At 35.9% G+C, this 22,645-nt stretch overlaps 1 protein-coding gene across 3 annotated transcripts in view; it reads left to right on the plus strand.

The window, feature by feature from the left end:
• The window catches only part of schlank (ceramide synthase schlank), a 211,362-nt gene that overhangs the window by 134,475 nt on the left and 54,242 nt on the right, over positions 1–22,645 (plus strand). For all 3 annotated transcript variants that reach the window (XM_090402722.1, XM_090402723.1, XM_090402724.1), the window contains exon 7: positions 2,547–2,675. In XM_090402722.1, coding sequence (XP_090258848.1) covers positions 2,547–2,675 — 129 coding nt within the window. The remainder of the gene's footprint in view (positions 1–2,546; positions 2,676–22,645) is intronic.

A 22,645-nucleotide genomic window follows, 5' to 3' on the forward strand; every position in this document is an offset into this window, starting at 1 on the left:
TGACATGTTCCCATTTTTCAAACGGGGAAAACCACTTGTAGACCTGTGTTTTACCTAAAGCATTGTCCTTAAAGGCTTGCAAAAGCATAACAGTAATTTTAGCTGCAGAAGAAAACAAAATTTCATGCACCACACTCTCTGTCCCTTGTGGTCAGCCATTACAAACTCGCCAAACTTGCTAGTAAGCACTAACAAAAAAGCAGCCAGAACAATGAACCAGTTCATCACGCACCACTTGTCAAACTGGTGCAGAAAACTGCACACTCATGATGCTTAGCAGTAGCATCTGTACTCCCCCCTCATATTTCCCTTCAGATTACTAACTATATATCATTTATGTACAAATCAAAATTCAAACATCATTATCATCTGTGATGGACAGAAATTCATTTTTTTGCAAGGCTAAAATAGCATGTCTTTGAGATATAAGGGTTTCCCCCCTCTGCAAAATACACACAAACCTACTTACTTGATATAATATGCAGTTTCTGCCACCATCATTTCTTCAGCAGATGGCTAGGATAGGCCAAATCAACATTAACATACTTATCCCTAAAATGATCAGTAAAAAGCATAATAAAGATAAGTATACACTGGGCTAAAGATGAGAAAGCAAATGTAACATTGCTTTTTTATATGCAACTACTGTCCTTCCTTCAGGAAGTAGCAAGTTTAGAGTGTTATGGTCTTGGTTTGTTTACTTTTGAAGAAATATCGATATTATTTGTAATGTATGAGATAATCAAGTAGTATGATATTGATCTTACCTTGTTATTGAATTTAATTTACATCTTCACAGCATATAGTTTGTAATCAGAACAGATGCTCTTCGTGGAATTGAGTGTGCCAGAGCCCCGTTAGCCAGCAATTTTCAGGGTTCTCTGCAGAGTTTGATGTAACAATCCAAGTAGGGGGGGAAATTTTTATGCTACCATGACACTCAAAACTACATATACAGCACTGATACGACCCACTATGGAATATGCCTCATCAATCTGGGCTCCAGCTTCTACTGGTTCCAAAGAAAACCTTGACAGAGTACAATCAAGAGCAGCAAAAATTATCATTGGTGCAGTCTCATTCACAAATAATTTAAAAGCTCAACAAGAATGTGGGCTTCACATGCTAGAAGACAGAAGAAAACTCTCCACAGTTAAATTCACTAACAGAATCAGGAGCCACCAACAGGATCACATCTCACTCAGGGCTTTCGATGCCTGGACAAGAAAATCTATACTAAAGAGATTATCTACATTACAATATGATTCATGAAATTAGAAAACAGATTGACTTAGAGCATCTATTCATTGAAATAAGCAAAGAGCCATTCTTCTCCACTATTCTACCAAAAAACACAATGATAAACTTAAATCTCCTCAAACCTTGTTCAAAAAAGTATTCACAGCAAGAAAAGAAAAGGACTTGACACTATACATCACTTAAGCAATCTAAACCATGTCATTGCCTACATTGGTGGATCATCTGATGAAGCATTCAACCAAGGAGGAGGTTCAGGGGGGAATCTCCTTTTTCTAACTCTACCTGGAGGCGAGGAAATGCAAATCAAAACCACAGCTGGCAAAATAGCTTCAAACTTCACTTGTGAATTAACAGCCATACAAACAGCTCTCAAATTCTATCTCTCAAAAATCCAGTAATAAACATAGAAGGAATAATCATCTACAGCGACTCACAATCTGCACTTGAGGGATTAAAAAATGGAAAAACAAATCTCGCACGGGAAATTCATGAACTACTAACAACCTTAAATTTGAAAAATAAGAACTGCACACTGCGATGGATACCAGCCCATGTAAATATTGAAGGCAATGAAAGAGCAGACAGACTAGCCAAAGAAGCAAGAGACTTATCTCAAAAATTACACCCACTATCACTAACTGATGCTAACTCTGTTGCCAAAATAAGATTGGTAAAACAAACTATCAAGAAGAAGAATGAAATCAGTGAAATTAATGAAAATAGAGAAATAACTATAATCATCACCAGACTAAGGATGGAACATTTTAAAGGCATGAAAATTCAGCCAGATGGTAGTAAGAGCTATGCAACATGCAAATACTGTCCAGGAGTTGAACTAACACCTGTCCATATTTATTCTTGTCCAGCAACTGCTGCTGCCCTACAGAAAAGCTCTACTCCATCAAAGGTCAACAGATTGCCAAAGCAGTTCTACAGATCCATGGTCATATCTAGAAGCTCTTCAATGGACTCAACAACAACAACAGCATATAGTGTTTGTAAAGCACTAGTTTAAATTTTTACACCAACAAACTATTTCGCAGAGTTTTGTATAGTGAAAAGATACCGATAAGATATAGGTAAGGTAATGTGCTGTTATCAATCCTTGCTTTCTCAATCTTAGATATTTTGTGTGTTGTAAGCGAGTATGCATTACCTAGTATCATATTAAGAATTTAAAAGAAAAATTGCTTAAATGATTTTATCCTCCACGTCTATTATTAGTTCAGTTTTGATGTACTCTCAACTCTTATGTTCTTTAATTTTCAAAATTATTCCAATGCTAGGATTTCCTTCAGATGTTTGTCCACCACATTGTGACTATTCTTCTAATGGGCTTTTCTTGGGCTTGCAATTTAACACGTATAGGCACAATAGTTCTTATTGTCCATGATTTTGCTGATTGCCCATTGGAGGTATGTATTTTCAGTTTTATTTTTAATAATTAGCAAACTGCTATAGTTATTATTGTTACATAAAAAATATGCTGTGTTGTGTGTGTGTGTATACATACATATTAAATAAGTATGATAAGAAAGATTATAATATATACTTATTGAGAGTAAGAAACAGTATTTATTGTCACAACAAAATCCTTAGTAAAAGGATACTGTATGAATTAGGAAATATAAAAATACAAAATGAGATATATGTGAGGCAAGTTGGGTAACAATAAGTTACATTAATGTCTAGATTTCTACAACAGACATGTTTTAGTTATTTAAACTAGCATGTGTGTGTATGTACAATAACACTATGTGTAGACAAACAAGTTTCTCTGGTTGCTTTAGTTAAAAATTAATATTAAACAATTTGAGATTTTCCCAATTTTTTAACTTAAATTAAAATTCACATTTTTACTAGAATCTTGAATAGATAAAATAAAAGCAGTTTATTCTGTCTTGTTCTTAATTGCCAGGCTGGTTGGCCATGTGGTATGACCACTCTCCAACTAACAAACAGGCTGTGGATTTGAATCCTGCCATGGGCATGGATGTTTGCAATTGTCATTAGGTGGAGATAAATGACACTGCCTGATGTGAGACCACTGCCCTGTTTATTGGAGGCCTGAAGTGGCTTGAAAAGGTTCCATGTTTGGTCTCTAGAGCAGGATTTCTGAACTATGTAAAAATATAAATTAAAAATAATATATATATAAAATTGTTAAAAATAGAAAATTGTTAGAAATAGCAACATAAAAAAAAATAATTAAAAATCAAAATCTTGTTTTATAAATCACTCAAAAAAATCCTTTTATTCTTATCAGTAGTAAAATTTATGAGAAACGATTCACCAAAAGTTCAAATAAAATATAATATGATAATTTTGATATGAATAAATGTTATATGATCAGATACAAAATAACAATTCACCGTAGAGAAGTTTAAATATATATATATATATATATATATATATTATAAAATCCTCAGAAGTCACTTTCTTCACATCTTCAAGAAAATGCCCAAATTAATTTTAGAGAACTGCATTTACACCTGTCAGATCACCAATCCAACTAAAATCAAATGATGAAATTTTTAGTTTGGAAAATGCTTGCATGCAATTTATTCTTTCTAAAACATAGTAATTCCAACCAAGCTCATTTAGTAGTTTCATAAATTTAATTAAAATCCTTCACAAGAAAATATTTTTTCTTCTCTCATCAAATTCTTGATGTATGCTCTCAAAGGGAGATGGGGGGGGATGAATCTACGTGGGCTGTTCAATAAGTAATAAGACTATTTTTACTGTGGCGAAAACCACTCATCACAATATTAATTTCTGTGAAATAAAGAAATGTTGCTGTATGTATTAACAAAAGAGGTTGATAGATGGCGTATACGGGCTGATGTGCCAGAGTGTCACGTGACTGAACGCAAGTGCTCATCGGCGCGCCTACAAGGTGCGACCAGTCTTCGAAATGGAAACGTCCTTGGAACAGCGTTATGCAATTAAATTTTCAATAAGTAATAAGACTATTTTTACTGTGGCGAAAACCACTCATCACAATATTAATTTCTGTGAAATAAAGAAATGTTGCTGTATGTATTAACAAAAGAGGTTGATAGATGGCGTATACGGGCTGATGTGCCAGAGTGTCACGTGACTGAACGCAAGTGCTCATCGGCGCGCCTACGAGGTGCGACCAGTCTTCGAAATGGAAACGTCCTTGGAACAGCGTTATGCAATTAAATTTTGTGTGCATTTGCAAAAATTGGCATCGTACACTTTTAACATGATACGCGAAGCTTTCCACGATGAAGCAATGTCGAGGGCAAGTGTTTTTCACTTTTAAGGAAGGAAAGCAAAATGTGGAAGATCGTGAACGTGAGGGAAGACCTTCAACGTCCATCACAGAGACAATGATCAACACAGCAGCGATTATCATCAAGCACGTCAAAAGGAAGCATCCATTGCTGAAGAATGGCTTCTTATTGCACCACGATAATGCAAGGCCACATATTGCTGGTTGTGTAGTGGACGTTTTGCAAAAGAACAACACAGATATCCTACCACACCCTCCATACAGTCCTGATCCCGCACCGTGTGATTTCTGGCTGTTTCCTCAGCTCCAGAAACCACTAAGAGGCCGCCATTTCGAAAGCAACAAAGCATGTGTAAAAGCTGCAGATGCGGTTTTGAAAGAACTCTCAAAAAACAGACTCTCACATGTGTTTAAGAAGTGGACGCAACGTTGGGACAAATGCATCGCATCTCACAGTAGTTACTTTGAAAAAGACCATGTAAATGATGACGATTAAAGGTAATCTGTTTTCTGTATAAATATAGTCTTATTACTTATTGAACAGCCTACGTATTATTATTAGACTTTCAGGGAGTCAAGGACTCATCGAGGTAGGCCATATATCACCTCACTAGCTGTCATACCTTTTAAAGACTCATTCATACTAGATGCACTCACTACTGCAACAAGAAAACCGTTCCATTCATGGTTCTATGAAAGAAAATCTAGCTCTCATCCCTTTCTTAACTGCATGCAAACTTAACTTCCACAGATGCCCTCCCCTTGTCCCTCTCCCCACCTTCCATATAATGAAAAATTTTATCAACCGATATCCTGTAATGCCCTCTCAAAAGTTTCTAGATCTCTATCATATCATCCCTCTATATCCTGTCTGCCAATGTCTGCAATCCACATACTTTCAATCTATCCTCATAATCTACATTCCATAAACTCAATATTATCTTTGTGACTCTTCTTTGCAACCTTTCCACAGCTTCTTTATCTCCTCAGAATCCAGAGGCCAGATCTGTGAACAGAAGTAAAGATGCAGTCATATCAAGGTCTTGTAAAGAGAAAAAACGACCCCTATCCTTACATGTATAGCCTGTTCATTTCAACATCTCAATTATCATCTGAATTGTATTGGCAGTTTTTGGCATGTTATCTTTGAATTTCAACTTCCTGTTCGTAACTCCAAGATCTCAAGTCTCTTATTCCAACCAATTCCAAGCATAATCCCACCAATATGGCATGCTATTGGTGCTTGACAGCTCAAAATGCCAGAGTGCATAACTTTACACTTACTAACATTGAATAATTGATGGCCAATATTGTTTGCCTACATTTCCAGCCTATTCAAATCATCCTGTAAGTGTTGTATATTTGTAGCATCTCTGATTGCTTCCATGTCCTATGCATCATAGTATATAGATTAAACAATGATAGTTCAAGGACTGGTCACCTTAAATCTGGCAGATTCACACCCACCATATACTAACTTTCTGACACCTGTCCACCAGCCACTCACTTATCCAAGCTTATGGTTTATATTCCAATCTCATATTCTGCAGTTGATGCAACAGTGTCTTTCATGTGGCATTCTATCAAATATTTAGCAAAGTCCAACAGTATCACAGTGTATCCATTTTATTTATCCAACTTAGCCATAACACTCAGCTCAAAGTATGAGCAAATTGCTCAGACATGACCTCTCTCTCATAAACCATGCTTTTTTCTTGTGAAGTATAGCCTGTTTGTTCACCCATTTCTGACCAACTTCTCTAAAATCATCACAGTCACTGCAGAGATGCTGATGAGTTGATAGACACATCAGTCTTTGCATTCCTTCCCCTTGTGCACTAGGATAATCATTCATTCTTTTCATTTCTTTAGGATCTTTCCTATGCTAAGACTCATACTATACATACATGTCAGTGGCCTAGCCAGTTTAGTTGAACATTTCTTTAGCATAAATGCTGATACCCCATTTGTCCTTATTGCTAAATTCTTATCCAATTTATGCTGCAGCTCTAAAACTTCCTGCTTGTGCACCTCTATCTCTTCATCCAACATGATGGTAGCACCATCATGTTACATGCACAGGTTGATAGATTTTAGTGAAGTGAGTAGTTATTATTGAACTATTACATTTGCATCTGATATAAAGGAACCATTTGCATTCAGTAAAGTTATTCTTCTCCATACTTTTTCTCTTTTACTTGAAGTATAACGATAAATTTCTTTTGGGTTACCTTTACACTGTTCAGCCAATTTCTTTTCATACTCCAACTTATCTTTCTCTACAATACTCATAACTTTTTTTGACCTGAGCTTTATATATTTCATAACTTGTCTCACTGTTATTCTCATGACATTCCTTTCACATCATTTCAAGCATCTTTTTAAAGCTTCCCATTTAGCAACTGATGCCATGGAACCAAAGATAGTATTCTCCTAATTTGTCGTAATTTCCATATCTGTAGTTTAGCACGTAACCTGTCTTGATTGAAACAACCATATATTTGGCTACTTCATAGGTCAGTAAAGCATGATCACTGTCACCAACTGGTGGTAAAATAGTCATATCCTTAAGTGGGAGATACCTTCTGATACTGTGATAATGTAACACTTTGTGATATGTTTACAGTAATACTAATTTACTATCTACAATTTTCCTTCCAATTCTCCTGCTGTCTCTCAGGATCATGTTATTGTATAACAATACTATGATCCTGAAAATAGGTCTTATATTTTGGGTCTTCTAAATATATAAATCTACCTAGATCTGTTCTGCTAACCTAACTTTTCCTCACCCACTCTGTTTTAGTGACACTTGCACCTTAGATCAGGCATATTCCTAAATATTAACAATGTCAGATTCCTTCCTAATATCTTCATCATTCACAAGAGATGCTGTAAAATATTGTATGTATTTATATCATTGATCTTATGCTTTAATTTTACTTGTAGTTCTTCTATAAGACGTTTCTTATCTATTAATTAATTTTTTCTCAGTTGCGCAATCAATTCTTGGCCACCACTTAATTTACTGATAGTGTGCAAACTTAGCTGACAAAGGGATTTACTCTGGCAAGAGCCAATTCCTTTGTTTCAGTTCTAGTGCTAATCCTTCTTCAAATTTAGGAAAAATTTATTTGATTATGCTGTATTATCCAAAATTCTAGACAAGAGGAAATTTCATTGTCAAGGATCTAGCAATCAGAAATGCACACTATTTCTTAAATCTATATTTTCTGTTCAAAACTTTAATGCCATGCAAATCTTAAATTTCTCTGCAGTCGTAGCTATCTTTAAATGTTAATTTCGCACACATTCAAATTTGCATGAGTGGTGCATTTGAGACCAAGATCAGGCAGGCTATTTAATTGACAAAAAATGGATTTATTCATAGAACACTTAGTGTGCTATTTGTATCTTACTTAGTAAGATACAAATAGCAACATTTATGTGGTTAAAAACTAAAGCTATCAAGCAGGCTAACGTTAGTTAACAAAACATCTCCAGGTCATTCTTTACATCTCATTACACAATTCTATATCTCTTATAAAGCTAAGTTTAAACTCCTAATTGCTTAACATTTCCAGCTAATCATTCAACAATTCTCAGAACTAGGAACTAACAGATTATACATGCTATAATTCATTTAACACAATTCCTTATAATTCTCAATCCTATAAGTTTACGGCTCCCCGTTATGATTCTGGTTTTCTGAAGTCCTGTCACGCACTGTAAATCTAGTAACTAATCAGTTCTTTTCTCAGACTCCTATTACTCTTCTCAGTACACAAGTAAATTGAATAAGATTCTACTTTACCGGGGATACTGGAATTCCTTGGCTTCCTCCTTGATCATCTGTAGGATGTCTGGGTCTTGTTGATCCTACATCTGCATAACTCTTCCTAATAAAACGGACTTGCTGGTTCTGTCACGACTCAGTTCCTTCGGTGCATGCAAATCTGGTCTGCCACGATCGGATCAAGTGGTCCTGCATAACTTCTCAGTCTGCGCTATATTTTCCGCACAGCCGAGGTCTGTACTCGAACTGGATTTCTGCCGGGCTGCCTACCGACATTGCTTGCTTCGATCATACTCCTACCACTGTCCACGGGAACTCCGGAACTAGATGACCAGCACATTGGGAAAAAAGGAAGAAAAGGCTCCGAGTTTGCATCGCCCAGCTCTATATATCTTTGTCGCGATGTTCCACCTCTTATGTCACGTTTTTTTTTTTTTTTTCTTGGCACCTAAATTTTCTTGCACCCAGTGCTATCCCTCCTTCTAGAATGTACAGGTAACTTCCACGTGCAATTCAGTCCTTGTGGACATGACTGCCTGAGGCCTTCATTCCTAATCTGCTTAGTTCGCTAGTAGTATAACTCAGATATTCGCACACTAATATAATCCTTACATATTTTCAAGTTCTGATAACTTCACAAGAACTAATAACAGTACAAGGCATAAGGAAAATATTTAAGCTATGAACTTTATCGATAATTCACAATCAACTTTAATTTTATTAATGTACAAATATTGCTCCTGGAATTTTGTTACTTGTTAGATCTGGATGAAATAATTTAGAAAAAGTTCTCTCTCATTCAAGATTTAACAATACTTGTGGCATGATAGGTTTCTTTAAACTAACATGAAAAACACAAGGAATAAGTAATACAATTTATTTAAGGCTATATATTTGAACTTGAATATCATACAATCATTGCTGGTCATAATAATTAATTACAAAATAGAATGCAAACTATGGATTGATTTGAAAAAGTAAGAGCCAAATGATGTCATAAAACAATGAAATTATATTACTGAAGGAATGCTGCAATATTAATTATTCATTAACTATTTAAAAAAAAAAAAGTGTGATTAGAATAAGACTTTTCCATATAGAGAGAGACAATCATTGCGATTTAAGTTTGGATGGCAAAATAAACCCTAGATGCTTTAACACTTTCAGTCTTAGACCTACTAGGACCTGTGTCATGACCATTTTTAGCTTTATCTAAAAAACAGTATTTCTATGGAATATCCCAATAATTATTTTTTGTCTTTTAGTTTAGCATCTTTGACAATTAATTGGAACAAAAATTTTAGTTATACATGTGGTATGGGCTACAGAAACGGGTTACAAGAAATCAAGGTTTTTGAAAAAAATAAAAAATTAATTTTTATTAGTTTTTACTTATATATACTCCTTTAGTGTTCAAAATTCAACAAATTCAGTCAAAATATTGCTTAGATGTTATATAAATAATGAAAATTATAAATATAACTTTTGTGTTATTATTATGATGAAAATATCATGTTACGTAGGGGGTGTATATCATTATAATTATCAACTATTGGCCCATAAAAGTCGAGTGGTATATTATTGAATTATCCATTCAGTTTTTGAAATGCAGCATATCAAAAGTTCCTGGCATATAAGTCAGCTTGTGCTCTTAGAGAATGCAAAGACAAATGTAAGAAAGCTAAACACTGTGTAAAACTAGCTAAACAAAAGTCATGGGAGGACTTTGGCAAGAACATAGAAAATAAATATCAAGAAGGTGGTAAGATATTCTGGAGATTGTTGAAGAAGCTTAGAAATGGAGGAAAGAGTGCTATAAAAGGAGTTAGAGATGATAAAGGTGACATGAAAATGGGAGAAAAGGATATCCTTGAACTATGGAGTAATTGCTTCGAAAAATTGCTAAATGAAACAAGCAGTGATAGCAGAGTGGTAAAAAATACTCAACAAGCATACAGTCAGGAATACATATTCATGCTTGAAGTAGAAAAAGCCATCAAAGGCTTAAAATGTGGAAAGACAGCAGGAGTAGATGATATTCAATCAGAAATGTTGAAGTATGGTGATATAAAAGTCTTACAGTGGCAGAGGGACAAATTCCTGATGATTGGAGTAGAGCTGTAATAGTACTCATATATAAAAAGGGAAATAAAACTGAATGCGAGAATTACAGAGATATTTCCCTACCGAATGTTCAGGGCAAGATTTATGCCGGTATACTTGAGAAATGGTTGAGAAGAATTGTGGAAGAAAAGCTTGGTGAAGAACAAGCTGGATTCAGGCCAAATACAGGCTGTCAGGATCAGATCTCCACGACAAATAGTGGAGAAATCATGGGAATATAACAAAGATCTGTATTTAAGTTTTGTGGATTTGGAAAAGGCATATGACAAGGTGCCAAGAGAGAAGCTATTCAATACGCTACAGTTATATGGTGTGAATGGGCATTATATCAAGCAATACTTAGTCTTTATTTGAGTCGCAAGTCAGTAGTTGGAATTGAAGGAAGACAGGAAGATGGTTTAATGTTAAATCTAGTGTGAGACAAGGATGTGCATTATCCCCTCTGTTATTCGTTATCTATATGAATCACATTATGAAGGAAAGTGGTATTAAACATGATATCAGAATTGGAGATGTTAATGTCAGCTCTTTTGCTTTATGCAGACGATGTTATACTTCTGAATAAATCCACTACAAGTTTGCAAGATTCCCTGACTAAACTGAATAACTGTTGTAATAGATATGGTATGAAGGTCAGCAATAAAAAGACAAAGACAATGAAAATATGTAGAATCGTTGAAAATGTCAACTGTGTTTTGAATGGGGAACCTGTGGAACAAGTAAAACATTTCAGCTACTTAGGCACGATTTTTAGTGAAGATGGTAAATTAAATATGGAAATAGACAACAGAATCAACAAAGCTGGTATGGTAAGAAGTCAATTGATAGATTCATATGGAATAAGAGAGAAATTAGTCGGAACACCAAATTAGCTGTATACAAGACAGTGTTCAAACCAGTTTTAACATATGGATCTGAGAGCTGGGTCGGAAGTAAAACACTTGACCAAAGACTAGAGACTGCAGATATGAGAGTCCTGAGAAAGATTGGGGGGGGGGGGGCGTGAACAGATGGCATCAATGGCAATATCATATTAAAAGCGAGGATATTAGGAAAGAAATTGACATTGTCAGCAGCCAGGAATGCGTTAGCAGAGCTAATCTCAGGTGGTATGGTCACTTGAACAGAATGGGCTAGGGAAGATTAGCAAAACAAGTCTTCTCTGTCAGGTTTGGCAGGAAAATGACCCAGAGTAAGATCAAGATATAGGTGGATTGATACAGTACAAAATGCCTTAGATGATAGAAATATAAGATCTGATAATATTGAAGTCTTGACAAGTAATAGACTGATTTTGAGGAAAATTGTAGATAGGAAGGTAGTAATGATGTAATTTTTCATGTAGTACTATCATATCCTGTACACCCCCTTAAGGGTACATATCAGGAATTTGATGATGATGAGTTTTTGAAATGCAAGGCATATTATATGAAATTATAATTTTGGGTAATATTCAGTTACCTTTTAGTATCTGCAACCAGGATTGTTCATTATATAAGCACAATACTGTTTAATAAATAAATATTGCAATATGAATGTTGAGAATGCAGATGATTAGAACACAAAAATTGCTAGAAATATGTAGTAAAATAATGAAATATGGACTGTTGTATACATCAGTGCATGTGCCAGTATCTTTCCTTGGTGTGGAAATCTTCAAAACACCCTCCTAGACAAAGTGGGACGTCACACTGCTTGCAGTATACAGTTGTGTACTTTCTTTACTCCAGATGTTCGTTTTACTTTTTCTGCATACAATTTGCATTTCCTCTATCCTCTTCTTCCTTTACTTCCTGGAGTGACAGGAATCACATATGGAAAACGATTTCTTTCAATTAGACGTCCACTTTCCTGAGGAGCTGCAGATTTTTCAGCATCATCGTCTAGTCCAGCTGATATCACAAAATCTTCAACTACTGCTTCAACATATTGTTGTAGTCAGATATTCCTGTGGGTTTTGTTATATGTATATATATGAGTTCACTGTTGTGAGATCTAGGATATGGATGAATAGTTTCTTCCACCATTTCAATTGACGGCGATGGAAGGAGTAATATGACAACAACTGATCACTATGATCCACTCCAACTTTGAATTTATTGTAGTCAGCAACAGCAGCTGGTTTTCTCTTCTGGTGCTGTCCTCTCACATCAGTCTCCACTATCTCATCAGTTCAGTATGTTTGGTGGACAGAATGTAGACATCTCAAATCCCTCCATTTCACTGCTAGTAGGTGTTCTCATCATCTTGATTTTGCTCTCCTTTCTTCGGTTTTTGTTGGAAAGCCTGTTTTGGCATTTCACATCTATTTGGCATAACTGTCCCAACAGCTTTGGTGCCATTTTGCCATAAATGGATCAGAGAATTTTGGACTTGAAAACAATCTATCCATGTAGGTAGTGTAGCCTCTGTTGTAATATGGATTTGCGAGTCTGTCCACAAGATTGAAAGCAGAATTGAAATCTTCCTTATCAGTGCTCCCTGTATAGACTTTAGCTGTACACATATTTCCAGATTTCTGCTCACACAGCTCAAAAGGTTTCATGTGATATTTCTCAGGTTTCCCGTTTATGAATACTCTGAAGTGTACTCTTCCTGTGAAGCCACAAATCCCTTCATCAACAGTCAGTTCTTCATCTGGAGTGTAGAAAGTTTGAAAATCATTGAGAAGTTTATTGAACACTGGACAAAGTTTGTACAGAGGGTCATGTCCAGGATTTCCCCTAGGAATGTGTCTCATTGTCCTTCATCTCAATAAAAAAGAAGCGAGATATCCGGAGGGAAGAGGCAAATTTTGAATCACAAACAAGTTTGATAGACCAGTAATCTCTAATTCTGGGTTTCCTAACAAGGCCTATGTGCAAAATAATTGCCAGAAAATGTTTCATTTCGGATATGGTAACAGTTTCCATCTTGAGAAGACTGAATGTTTAGGTAATGGCCCTTTTCTTTTTCTGCTGCAAGTTGTTGTGCAGTATATCTGTTGGTTTCAGTTTTCTTATCAGATATAACATTGTTATTAATAATAACAATGTTATAATATTGTTAATATTCGTAAATAACAATGTTATTTACGAATATTTCAAAAACTTGAAAAGGGGATAAATTTTCATTAGTGTTGGATGTATAAGATACACCAGGTACTGATGAAAAAGGTGTCTTGCATAGTATCCTCATTTTTCCAGTTCAACTGTGCATCATTTTGTTGTTGACTGCCACTTCACCCCGATACTCATATAGCATGACCTCACGTGTGATTGCGAACATGACTTGCTGAACGGCCTCGAATTTGTTCATCCCTCATTCAAAGTTCTGCATCACTGTCACTTGACTCAGAGCTTACATTTGTGGGGAAATCTGCTTCCTCTTGTTCTGCCCAATCATCTAATTCAGATCCTTCGTTATCAATATTTCCTCGAGCATTTGTTCTAATTCGCATTTACTCAAGAACCATTTTTGCACCCCTGCTTTGGGCACCACTGGGTCCTTTTCTATCCATGGTGATAGAGAAATTTAAACTGATCTCTCAGGTCACAAGAAGAGAGTCGTGAATCCCTTATATTGTTTAGATTGGAGCAGCCAGAGGTATGATGACATGATGTAACATAAACGTGAACACCTGCGATCATACTTGATGCAACCAATGGGCAGGCATTACGATATACTAATGTAAATTCCCTTTTTTAATTGATGAGTCAACCATCCTTATGAATAATGAAGCTGAAGGTTCAAATTTAAGTACAGTACAGTCTGATAAAAGAATTTTTCATTTAGCGATGTAAATATACATTGATGGGATTTTGGGTTCACACGCGATCAATGCATATTTACATCGATAGGACTCAAAGTGTTAAACAAACATTCAAATTTATACCAACATTTATGTCATGAGCGTTTTTCAGACCATAGGAGATTGTAGTCAGCCTATTCCATGCTGTTCCAAGCCAGATTTCTCAGATTTACTGTTGCTAATGTAAAATTAGTGTTCTTGAATTCACTTTTCTACAAATCTTCCAGTTTGTCCAAAGTAAGAACGATGACAGTCACAAGGAACTTGGTAGACATCTGGGAGAGGAGACCATTTATCTTTCGAAGGTGGAAACCATGCTGATAATCTGTTGGTAGGAAGAAAAGTAGCTACTGAATTGTATTTCTTAGGAATTATGGAAATACTGATATGACATGGCTTCCATCTTTTGAAGATGGAAACCATGCTAATAATTTGTTGATAGGACAAAAAGTAGCTACTAAATTGTATTTCATAATAATTCTGGACATGGGTTCCGAGATGCCAGAAATGTATGGGATTGGAACTCAATGTACTGTTTCCTTATTATCTGAGCTAGGATTATAGGAATTAGAATGCTGTTTCAAGGTCCTTTCTGAGAAGCTATTGAGTTTCATATATTATTTGATGTTTAAGAGTTCCTGCGGTAATAGTTGAGGTGTAGAACAAATAATATGACTATGTCGCAATAAAATTTTTATAACTCCAGTCTTCGGTGATGGATGGTGAGCCGGCTATATAATATCCAGTAAAAGTAGGCTTTCAATAAACGAAAGTAATTAATTCACCTAAAAGTAAGCAGAGGAGTAGAATATCTAAAAAGGACAATTCTTTTTTTTCTAATTTCATAATAAATTTAATTAATGGAATGTATGTTGTTTATATTAGATTAATTAATAAATAAATAAAATAGGTAATGTGGCTTCATTATGGAGCCATATAGCAAAAACGGCTATATAATGCAACATTGAGCTCACTGTTACCTCTTCACTAGATGAAGAAACACAGGTGTGTGAAGCCGAGGTATTAGAGCTGTTGCACAAACTGAATAAGAATTCAGCAATAGAGACTGATGGAATATCAGCATGTGTGCTAAAAGCATGTTCAGCTGAACTGGCTATTCCTTTGACCAGAATGTTTAATATGAATATCAGAACAGGGAAGATTCCGCAAGAATGGAAGGAATGTATGGTAATTCCATTGCACAATGGTGATGCAAAGACCGATCTATCCAACTATCGACCAATTAGTATCAGTAAAAGATTTTGGAAAAATTGATTAGGGCCCTGCATTCAGAAATGGGTTGACAGTGAATCTCTACTTTGCAATGAACAACATGGGAAGGTCGTGTTTTAGCAACTTGCTCACATTCTATAACAATGCTACCATTGAACTAGAAAATGATACTTTTGGATTTTGCTAAGGCTTTTGACAGAATACAGCTTAGCAGACTGCTGCATAAATTGGAGAAAATAGGTTTGGGTTATACAATATTAGCATGGATAAGAGGATGGCTGACTGACAGATATCAAAAAGTGGTATACGGGGGATGTGAGCCTGCAAGGTTTAAGGTAACAAGTGGTTACCTTAAACCTTGGACCACAAGGAAGTGATAACCAGTACAAAGATTAATAAATAAATTAATTAATTAAAAAAAAAAAGTGGTATACCAAAGGATCAGTGCTTGGTCCACTGTTATTCAATTTGTACATTAATGATATTGGGGAGGATTTGACAAGCGACATACAGTTATTTGCTGATGATGCAAAGATAGATAGGGTAATCAGGAATTCTGCTGATATGCAGTCTTTGCAGAATGATTTGAATAGACTGGAATTGTGGGCATTGGAAAATGGGTGTCAGTTCAATGTCAGTAAATGTAAAGTCATTCACTTTGGCATGATTAGATATCCAATGTCATATTATATTGGTGGGATTACGCCAGAAGTAACTGATGAGGCTAGGGATCTTGGAGTGTTAATAGATAGGAAGTTGAAGTTTAGGAGCCATTTGGCAAAGATTGCAAATACAACTCAAAAGATAATTGCAATACTGAAATGAACGTTCACATGTAAAGATAAGGATGTTATTTTGCCTCTTTACAAGGCCTTGATAAGACTTCACTTGGACTATTGTGCACAGGTCTGGTCTCCTGGTTTCCTTTGTGATTCTGATATATTGGAGAGAGTACAAAGGAGAATGTTAAAAATGATATCAGGATTCTGGAATACTGATTATGAAGCCAGATTGAGAATTTGTAGACTGCAGACTAGCAAACAGGAGAAAGAGGGGTGATACGATTGAGACTTACAAATGTCTGAAAGGGTCACACAAGATTTCAGTGGATGGAATTTTTCAGTTTATGGAGGGTGAGAAAAGGACGAGAGGGAAGCTGAGAATGAAGGCCGCCAAGAAGGGTGTAAAGGCTAGATTTTTCTCTCAGAGGGTGCTGCGTGATTGGAATGGGTTACCATTGGATGTTGTGAGTGCAAGCAGTTTGAATGAATTTAAGAATAAGTATGACAGCTGGTGTGTGTAGGATGTGGCCTCCCTCAATCAGTCTCTGACTCCCTGGAGGTCTCTCTTAATAATAATAATAATATAATGAGCCCAAATTCTTCTAAAAGTTAGCAATTGCAGGTGAGAGTAGACTTCCCATTGCAGTTCCTTCAGCTTGACTATACAACTTATTTTGATAAATAAAATATCCAAAATTCATGCCAAAGTCAGATAATTTCATTATCCTGTAGAAATGTTTCTGATAGATGTGGTATATCCTCAAGAGGAACATTTGTGAAGAGAGAGAGAGAGAGATTCTATATCAATTGGATGAAGAGGAATGTCTTTCTTATGTACCTTAGGTAAAACATAAAACTTAGTGGTTCTAGCAAAATAAGTTAAGTTTTTCTATGGTGTCTCTATTGAAGCCTAACCTTATCTAGTAATGAGTTCAGTTTTCTGAGTTGTCTGTTAGCGGGATTGTAATTGAATAGACAGACATTTGCAATAAGATACGCAGGTGACAAGGCATTATTATCAAATACTGAAACAAGACTACAACATCTGTTGAACAGATTACTGGAATTCTGTATCAGTTATGGAATGAAAATTAACATCAGAAAAACAGAGGTAATGAAAATAGCAAGGAAAGAGGCAAATATGGATATCAGAATAAATGGGAGAAAATTGAATCAAGTAAAGACATTTAAATATCTAGGAAGTGTTATTAGCAGTGATGGAAGATGTAAAAGTGACATAAAAGCAAGAATAGTGATGAGAAGAGCTGCCTTTAATAGAAAATGGAATTTATTCAGAAGTAAAATGATAGAAACCTAAAGAAAAGACTAATAAAATGTTATGTGTGGAGTGTTGTCCTCTATGTAGCTGAAACTTGGACATTGAAGAAAGAAAAAATTAAGATTTTGGAAAGCTTTGAGATGTGGATTTGGAGAAGGATGGAAAAAATCAAATGGACAGATAAAATAACTAATGAAGAGGTCTTAGAAAGAGTAAAAGAAGAAAGAAGTCTGTTAAGGAGGATAAAAAGAAGCAAGGGAAACTGGATCGGACATATTCTGAGAGGGAATGGAATCATCAGAAATGCCATCGAATGAAAAATAGAGTGAAAAAGACCCAGAGGAAGAGTAAGGAAAACAATAGTAGATGACATGCTGAATGGAGACGGGTACACAACCTTGAAAGAGAAGGCTCAGACCAGAAGAGTTTCTGTTCTGTGGAAGAGAAGAAAAGTGGAGGGAAAGTTTCTGCCACTAAAAGAAGAACCTGCTCAATTGCAGAATACTTGAGAAGAAAAATAATCGAATTCTTGGTATGTTGATTGATCACGTTATAAAAGAGTGATGTTTCTTTTATAATAAGCAGCATCCATAACTACTGTAGTGTTCCTCTTGTCAGACTTAGTAATTATGAGATGACTGTTGCATCTTAAGGATTTGTAATGCTTCCATTTCAGCTAAAGAGATTGCTTGTAAGTGGAAACTTGGATTTCATTAGGATGAATGAAATTTCCAAATGAAGTTTATTAGTATTCTCACTGGATAGTGTGAATAAGTTCCATTCAGTGTTGAAAAGCAAATCTTAAGTAAAGGTATCCTTTTAGGAATTATGGAGAAATCATGTCCTTTTGAAAGAATCAGGATTTCACTTTCAGTTAAAAGGTTGCACTTTGCTTAGTGGCAAGGGAGTGTTTAGTAAATGAACAGCACAGAGAACATTTACATGCAGTGAGAAGTATATTGGAAAGTTGAGGGTCTAGAGTTGAAATAATATAATTCTGGAGATCAGAAATAAGACTCATATTAATAGTTAATTCAGCATACCAAGAAATGAATTACAATCCCACTAACAGACAACTCAGAAACCTGAATTCATTACTAGATGAAGTTTTAAGCCTCAATAGAGACCATACAAAAACTTATTTTGCTAGAACCACTAGATTTTATAGTTTACCTAACATATATAAGAAAGACATTCCTCTTTGTCCAATTGTCAACTGCATAGATTCACTTACTAACTGAATAGCCATATTTTTAGCACACCTGTTGAATGCTCAGATTGGCATCTCCTGCTCATTCATAAAAATATTTTTCCAATTTTCTAGATAAAATGAAAATTTTTTCATTACGTCCTGCTGATATAATGGTTAGCTTTAGTATAGAATCTCTCTCCCTACAAATATATCCTCTTGAGGATACACTACATCTACTTTCAGAAGCATTTCCATAGGAATATAGTGAAATTATGCCACTTTGTTATGCACTCTGGATATTTTGTCAAAATAAGTTAAGTTGTAGCAACTGCAATAGGAGGTCCACTCTTGCTTGCACTTGCTAACTTTTATTTGGAACATATAGAAGACATCATTTTCTCGTCCATACATTCTCAGCCTTCATTTTGGGTTTGTTTATGGGACCAGATAGCATATGTTTTTTGCTATCTGGTCCCATAAATCTAATATTGTCGTTTTTAGATATTCTACTCCTATGGTCACCAGATAAATTAATTACTTCCGTTTATAAAAAGCCTATTTTCATTGAATGCTAATTCAAACAGCAGTTGGCTTACCATCCATCACAGAAGTCTGGAATTATAAAAACTTTATTGTGAGGTGCTCATACTAATTGTTCTACACCTCAACTATTACCACTGTGTTTGCCATTTGATTGCATGGCCTGGATACACTCCACAATTTTTTGACACACTTAAACAATCAAACCCCAGGATCCAGTTTACCAGTTTACCTTGGAAAAGGAAAACAACAGTCTCTCTTTCCTGGACACTTTGATTACATGCCAGCCTGATGGATCCCAGGCTTTCTCTGTTTACGGAAAACCTACACATACTGGTAGATACATTCACCAGCAATCACCCCCCCCACACACACACACACAATGGTATGGGATTATACTGTTGTGTGAGGTATAATCTGATATAATAGGGCAAAATTAATCAGTTCAGTTAACAGTGCCCCTAACTACTGAACTTAACTATATCATTAACACCTTCTTGGCAAATGGCTACAACCCCCAAAAAATATTAAACCAGTTGACCACAACCCCTTCATAGCAGAGATTACTCTAAATCTATCGCCATTCGACATATCCCAGGTATATCCGAAAATTAACAAAAATCCTAAAAAATATGACATCACAAGTAGTTACAAACCACATAAGAAATTAGCATCTCTTATCTGCTCCACCAAACACCAACCACTTTCCCTAGACCTACCCGGAGTATACCAGGTCCCTTGCAGTTGCATATTTTCCACTCAAGACTTGCTGGAAGAAGGCCACTTTATTACACCACAGCAAGTACAATTACAAAAGATTATTCCTTGAATCAGCATCAACTCTAAAAAAAAACTTCTCAAACCTCAACAAAGTTGAGTGCATCAGACTGCCCCAAATTTGGGAAGCATGTATTCTAAGATTGTCTTAGATCTTAGAGGCAGGTCTAAGATAATGCTGTGTGTAGGTTGTACTACACACAGACCACCCTGTTAGGTATCTACCTGGATACTGAATGAATGAGGATGGACTGGCAATTTGAGATTTAGTCAACCAAATTATATTCTTATTGGCTTAAACCACAATGTTGTTTTTGACAGGAAAAGCAAAAAAGTCAGCTACTGGAACAAATCCTGAAATACATCCCAACTCAACATCAACAGAGTTCAAGATCAGTACTATCAACATGGAGCTATCTGAGGAATTGGATAAGTACCTCATGTTGGAAGCTCAATGGATTGTATACAGCACTCAGGAAGGATTAAAACAGAATTTAATACTTCCTATATTTCGTCTCAGTCACTGAGACATCTTCAGAGATTACAAAAAAACGAATGTAACATAAATACAAATAACACACAATACTAAGCCCAACCACGTGGGTGACACTAAAGTTCTGTCTAGGTGGAGCGCCCTCTAAGGACTGTTGTAGGTGGCCTGGAATGTAAAGTGGGACCTCTGGTGATAAGCGTTTCCCAAATCTTAGGAAGCTTAATTCAACCATATTTGTTAAGATTTGGTTGATTCCTAAGAGCTGTTGCTGATTCTAAGAATAGTCTCTCTTTTTTTGAATTTGCTGTGGTGGAGCTTGGTGGTTTTTTCCATGAGATCCTGTGGGTTGTATCCAAGGCATGGTCAGCCAGGCCTGACTGACCATAGTCGTGGTTGCAGATGTATGACTTATGTTCCTCCAAGCAGATAGTAGCTGATCTGCCTGTCTGTCCAAAATATGCCAGTTTACAGGAACAGGGTATTTTATAGACTCTGGGCACTGAGAGAGGAGGGAGCTGATCTTTTGTAGAGCAGATAAGGGTAGCAAGTTTGCTGTGTGTAGGTTGTACTTTTTTAAAATCTTGGCTATTTTTTCATATGTGCCATGGATATAGGGTATAGTGACAGCAATTCTAAACTCTTTCTGAAGATAAGACCGGGGAATGGGTGAGGACCTGATTATATTTTTAATACTGTGATCGCTGTAGCCATAGGAAAGTGTTGTGTATGTGGTCAAGCTCAGTTGTAAGGGCAGTTCCACTGGAACAAAGATTGTGGGCTCTCTTGGTAAGAGTTTTAATAATGCCATATTGTTGAGCGGGGTGGTGGTGGGAGAGTTTGTGAATGTATCTGCCTGTGTGCGTGGGTTTTCTATATACCACAAAGGAAAGTGTACCATTGGGAAGGTGCGTAACTAAGGTGTCTGGGAAGGGTAAACAATTGTTCTTTTCCTTTTCCATCGTAAACTGGATTCATGGATGTAGGCTGTGTTGAGGTTGACTGAGGAAGGAGTTTAATCTGTCCTTGAAGATGTCTCAGTGACTGAGATGAAATATAGGAAGTATTAAATTCTGTTTTAATCCTTTCTGAGTGCTGTATACAATCCATTAAGCCTCCAACATGATGTCCTCACAGCACTTAAGCCTCTACATGGGAATAAGTACCAGATCAACTTAATAGAGATGACTGAAACAAAAAAAAATATATATATATATATATAAAAACTGGTGAGATCTTTCTGAACAATAAATACAAAATGTTATGTTCAGACAAGAATAATCAGGAAAAAGGAGTAGCTATAGCATTCAAGACTAAATGTGAGGCTAATCTTCTTGAATGGCAGGCAATATTGCCTGAGTCCTGAAGATACTTCAGGACTTTGTTTGCCTACACTTGGATAAAGGATTAAACTAAATTTATTATAGTCTAACCAAGTGGAAAAAAACTTTCAACATCTTTCTCTAAATCCAGAGTAATTTAATAATAAGGTTAGACACCTTTTGGCAACTTGTATAGGTAAATATGACTTCCCCATTGCTTCTACCTTAGTATTACCACCTCTGGCTCCCACTCACGAGACCTCAATAAAGGTTGAAACTGGTCTGGGTAGTGGCCCTTCCCTTAATGCATAACATTATACATGTCTGCAAAGAGATGTGCTTTGCATTAGGGGAGATACTAAGACAAGGAGTGATGAAAGTTTGGTCCACCTTTACCACTAGTTGCCTCAGTCCTGAAGATACTTCAGGCACAAACTTTGTTTGCTTACACTTGGATAAAGGATTAAACTACATTTATTATGGCAGGCAATACCAAGTAGAATAATGTGGGCAGATATGACAATGGGGAACTGGACAATGAGACTTACTTGTGCCGATGTTCCCACAGAAGGTTCTACTAAGGTAGAAGTGGAGGAATTTTTTGAGGCTTTAGAGAAAGCAACTGACACAATGAAAAAAGAAAAGTTGGTTCTTGTTGGGGATCTAAACAGCTGAGTAAGAAATGATTATCGGACATACAGAAATATTTGGGGAAAATTTGGAGAAATTTGAACAAAGCTAATAATAATGACTAATACTGTTGGATTTCTACTCAGAAGATGGACTGGTTATTACTAA

The sequence above is a fragment of the Typopeltis vanoorti genome, chromosome 13, assembly GCF_054136105.1.
Source record: "Typopeltis vanoorti isolate ZY-2024b chromosome 13, IOZ_Tvanoo_1.0, whole genome shotgun sequence".
NCBI classification, from domain to species: Eukaryota; Metazoa; Arthropoda; class Arachnida; order Uropygi; family Thelyphonidae; genus Typopeltis; species Typopeltis vanoorti.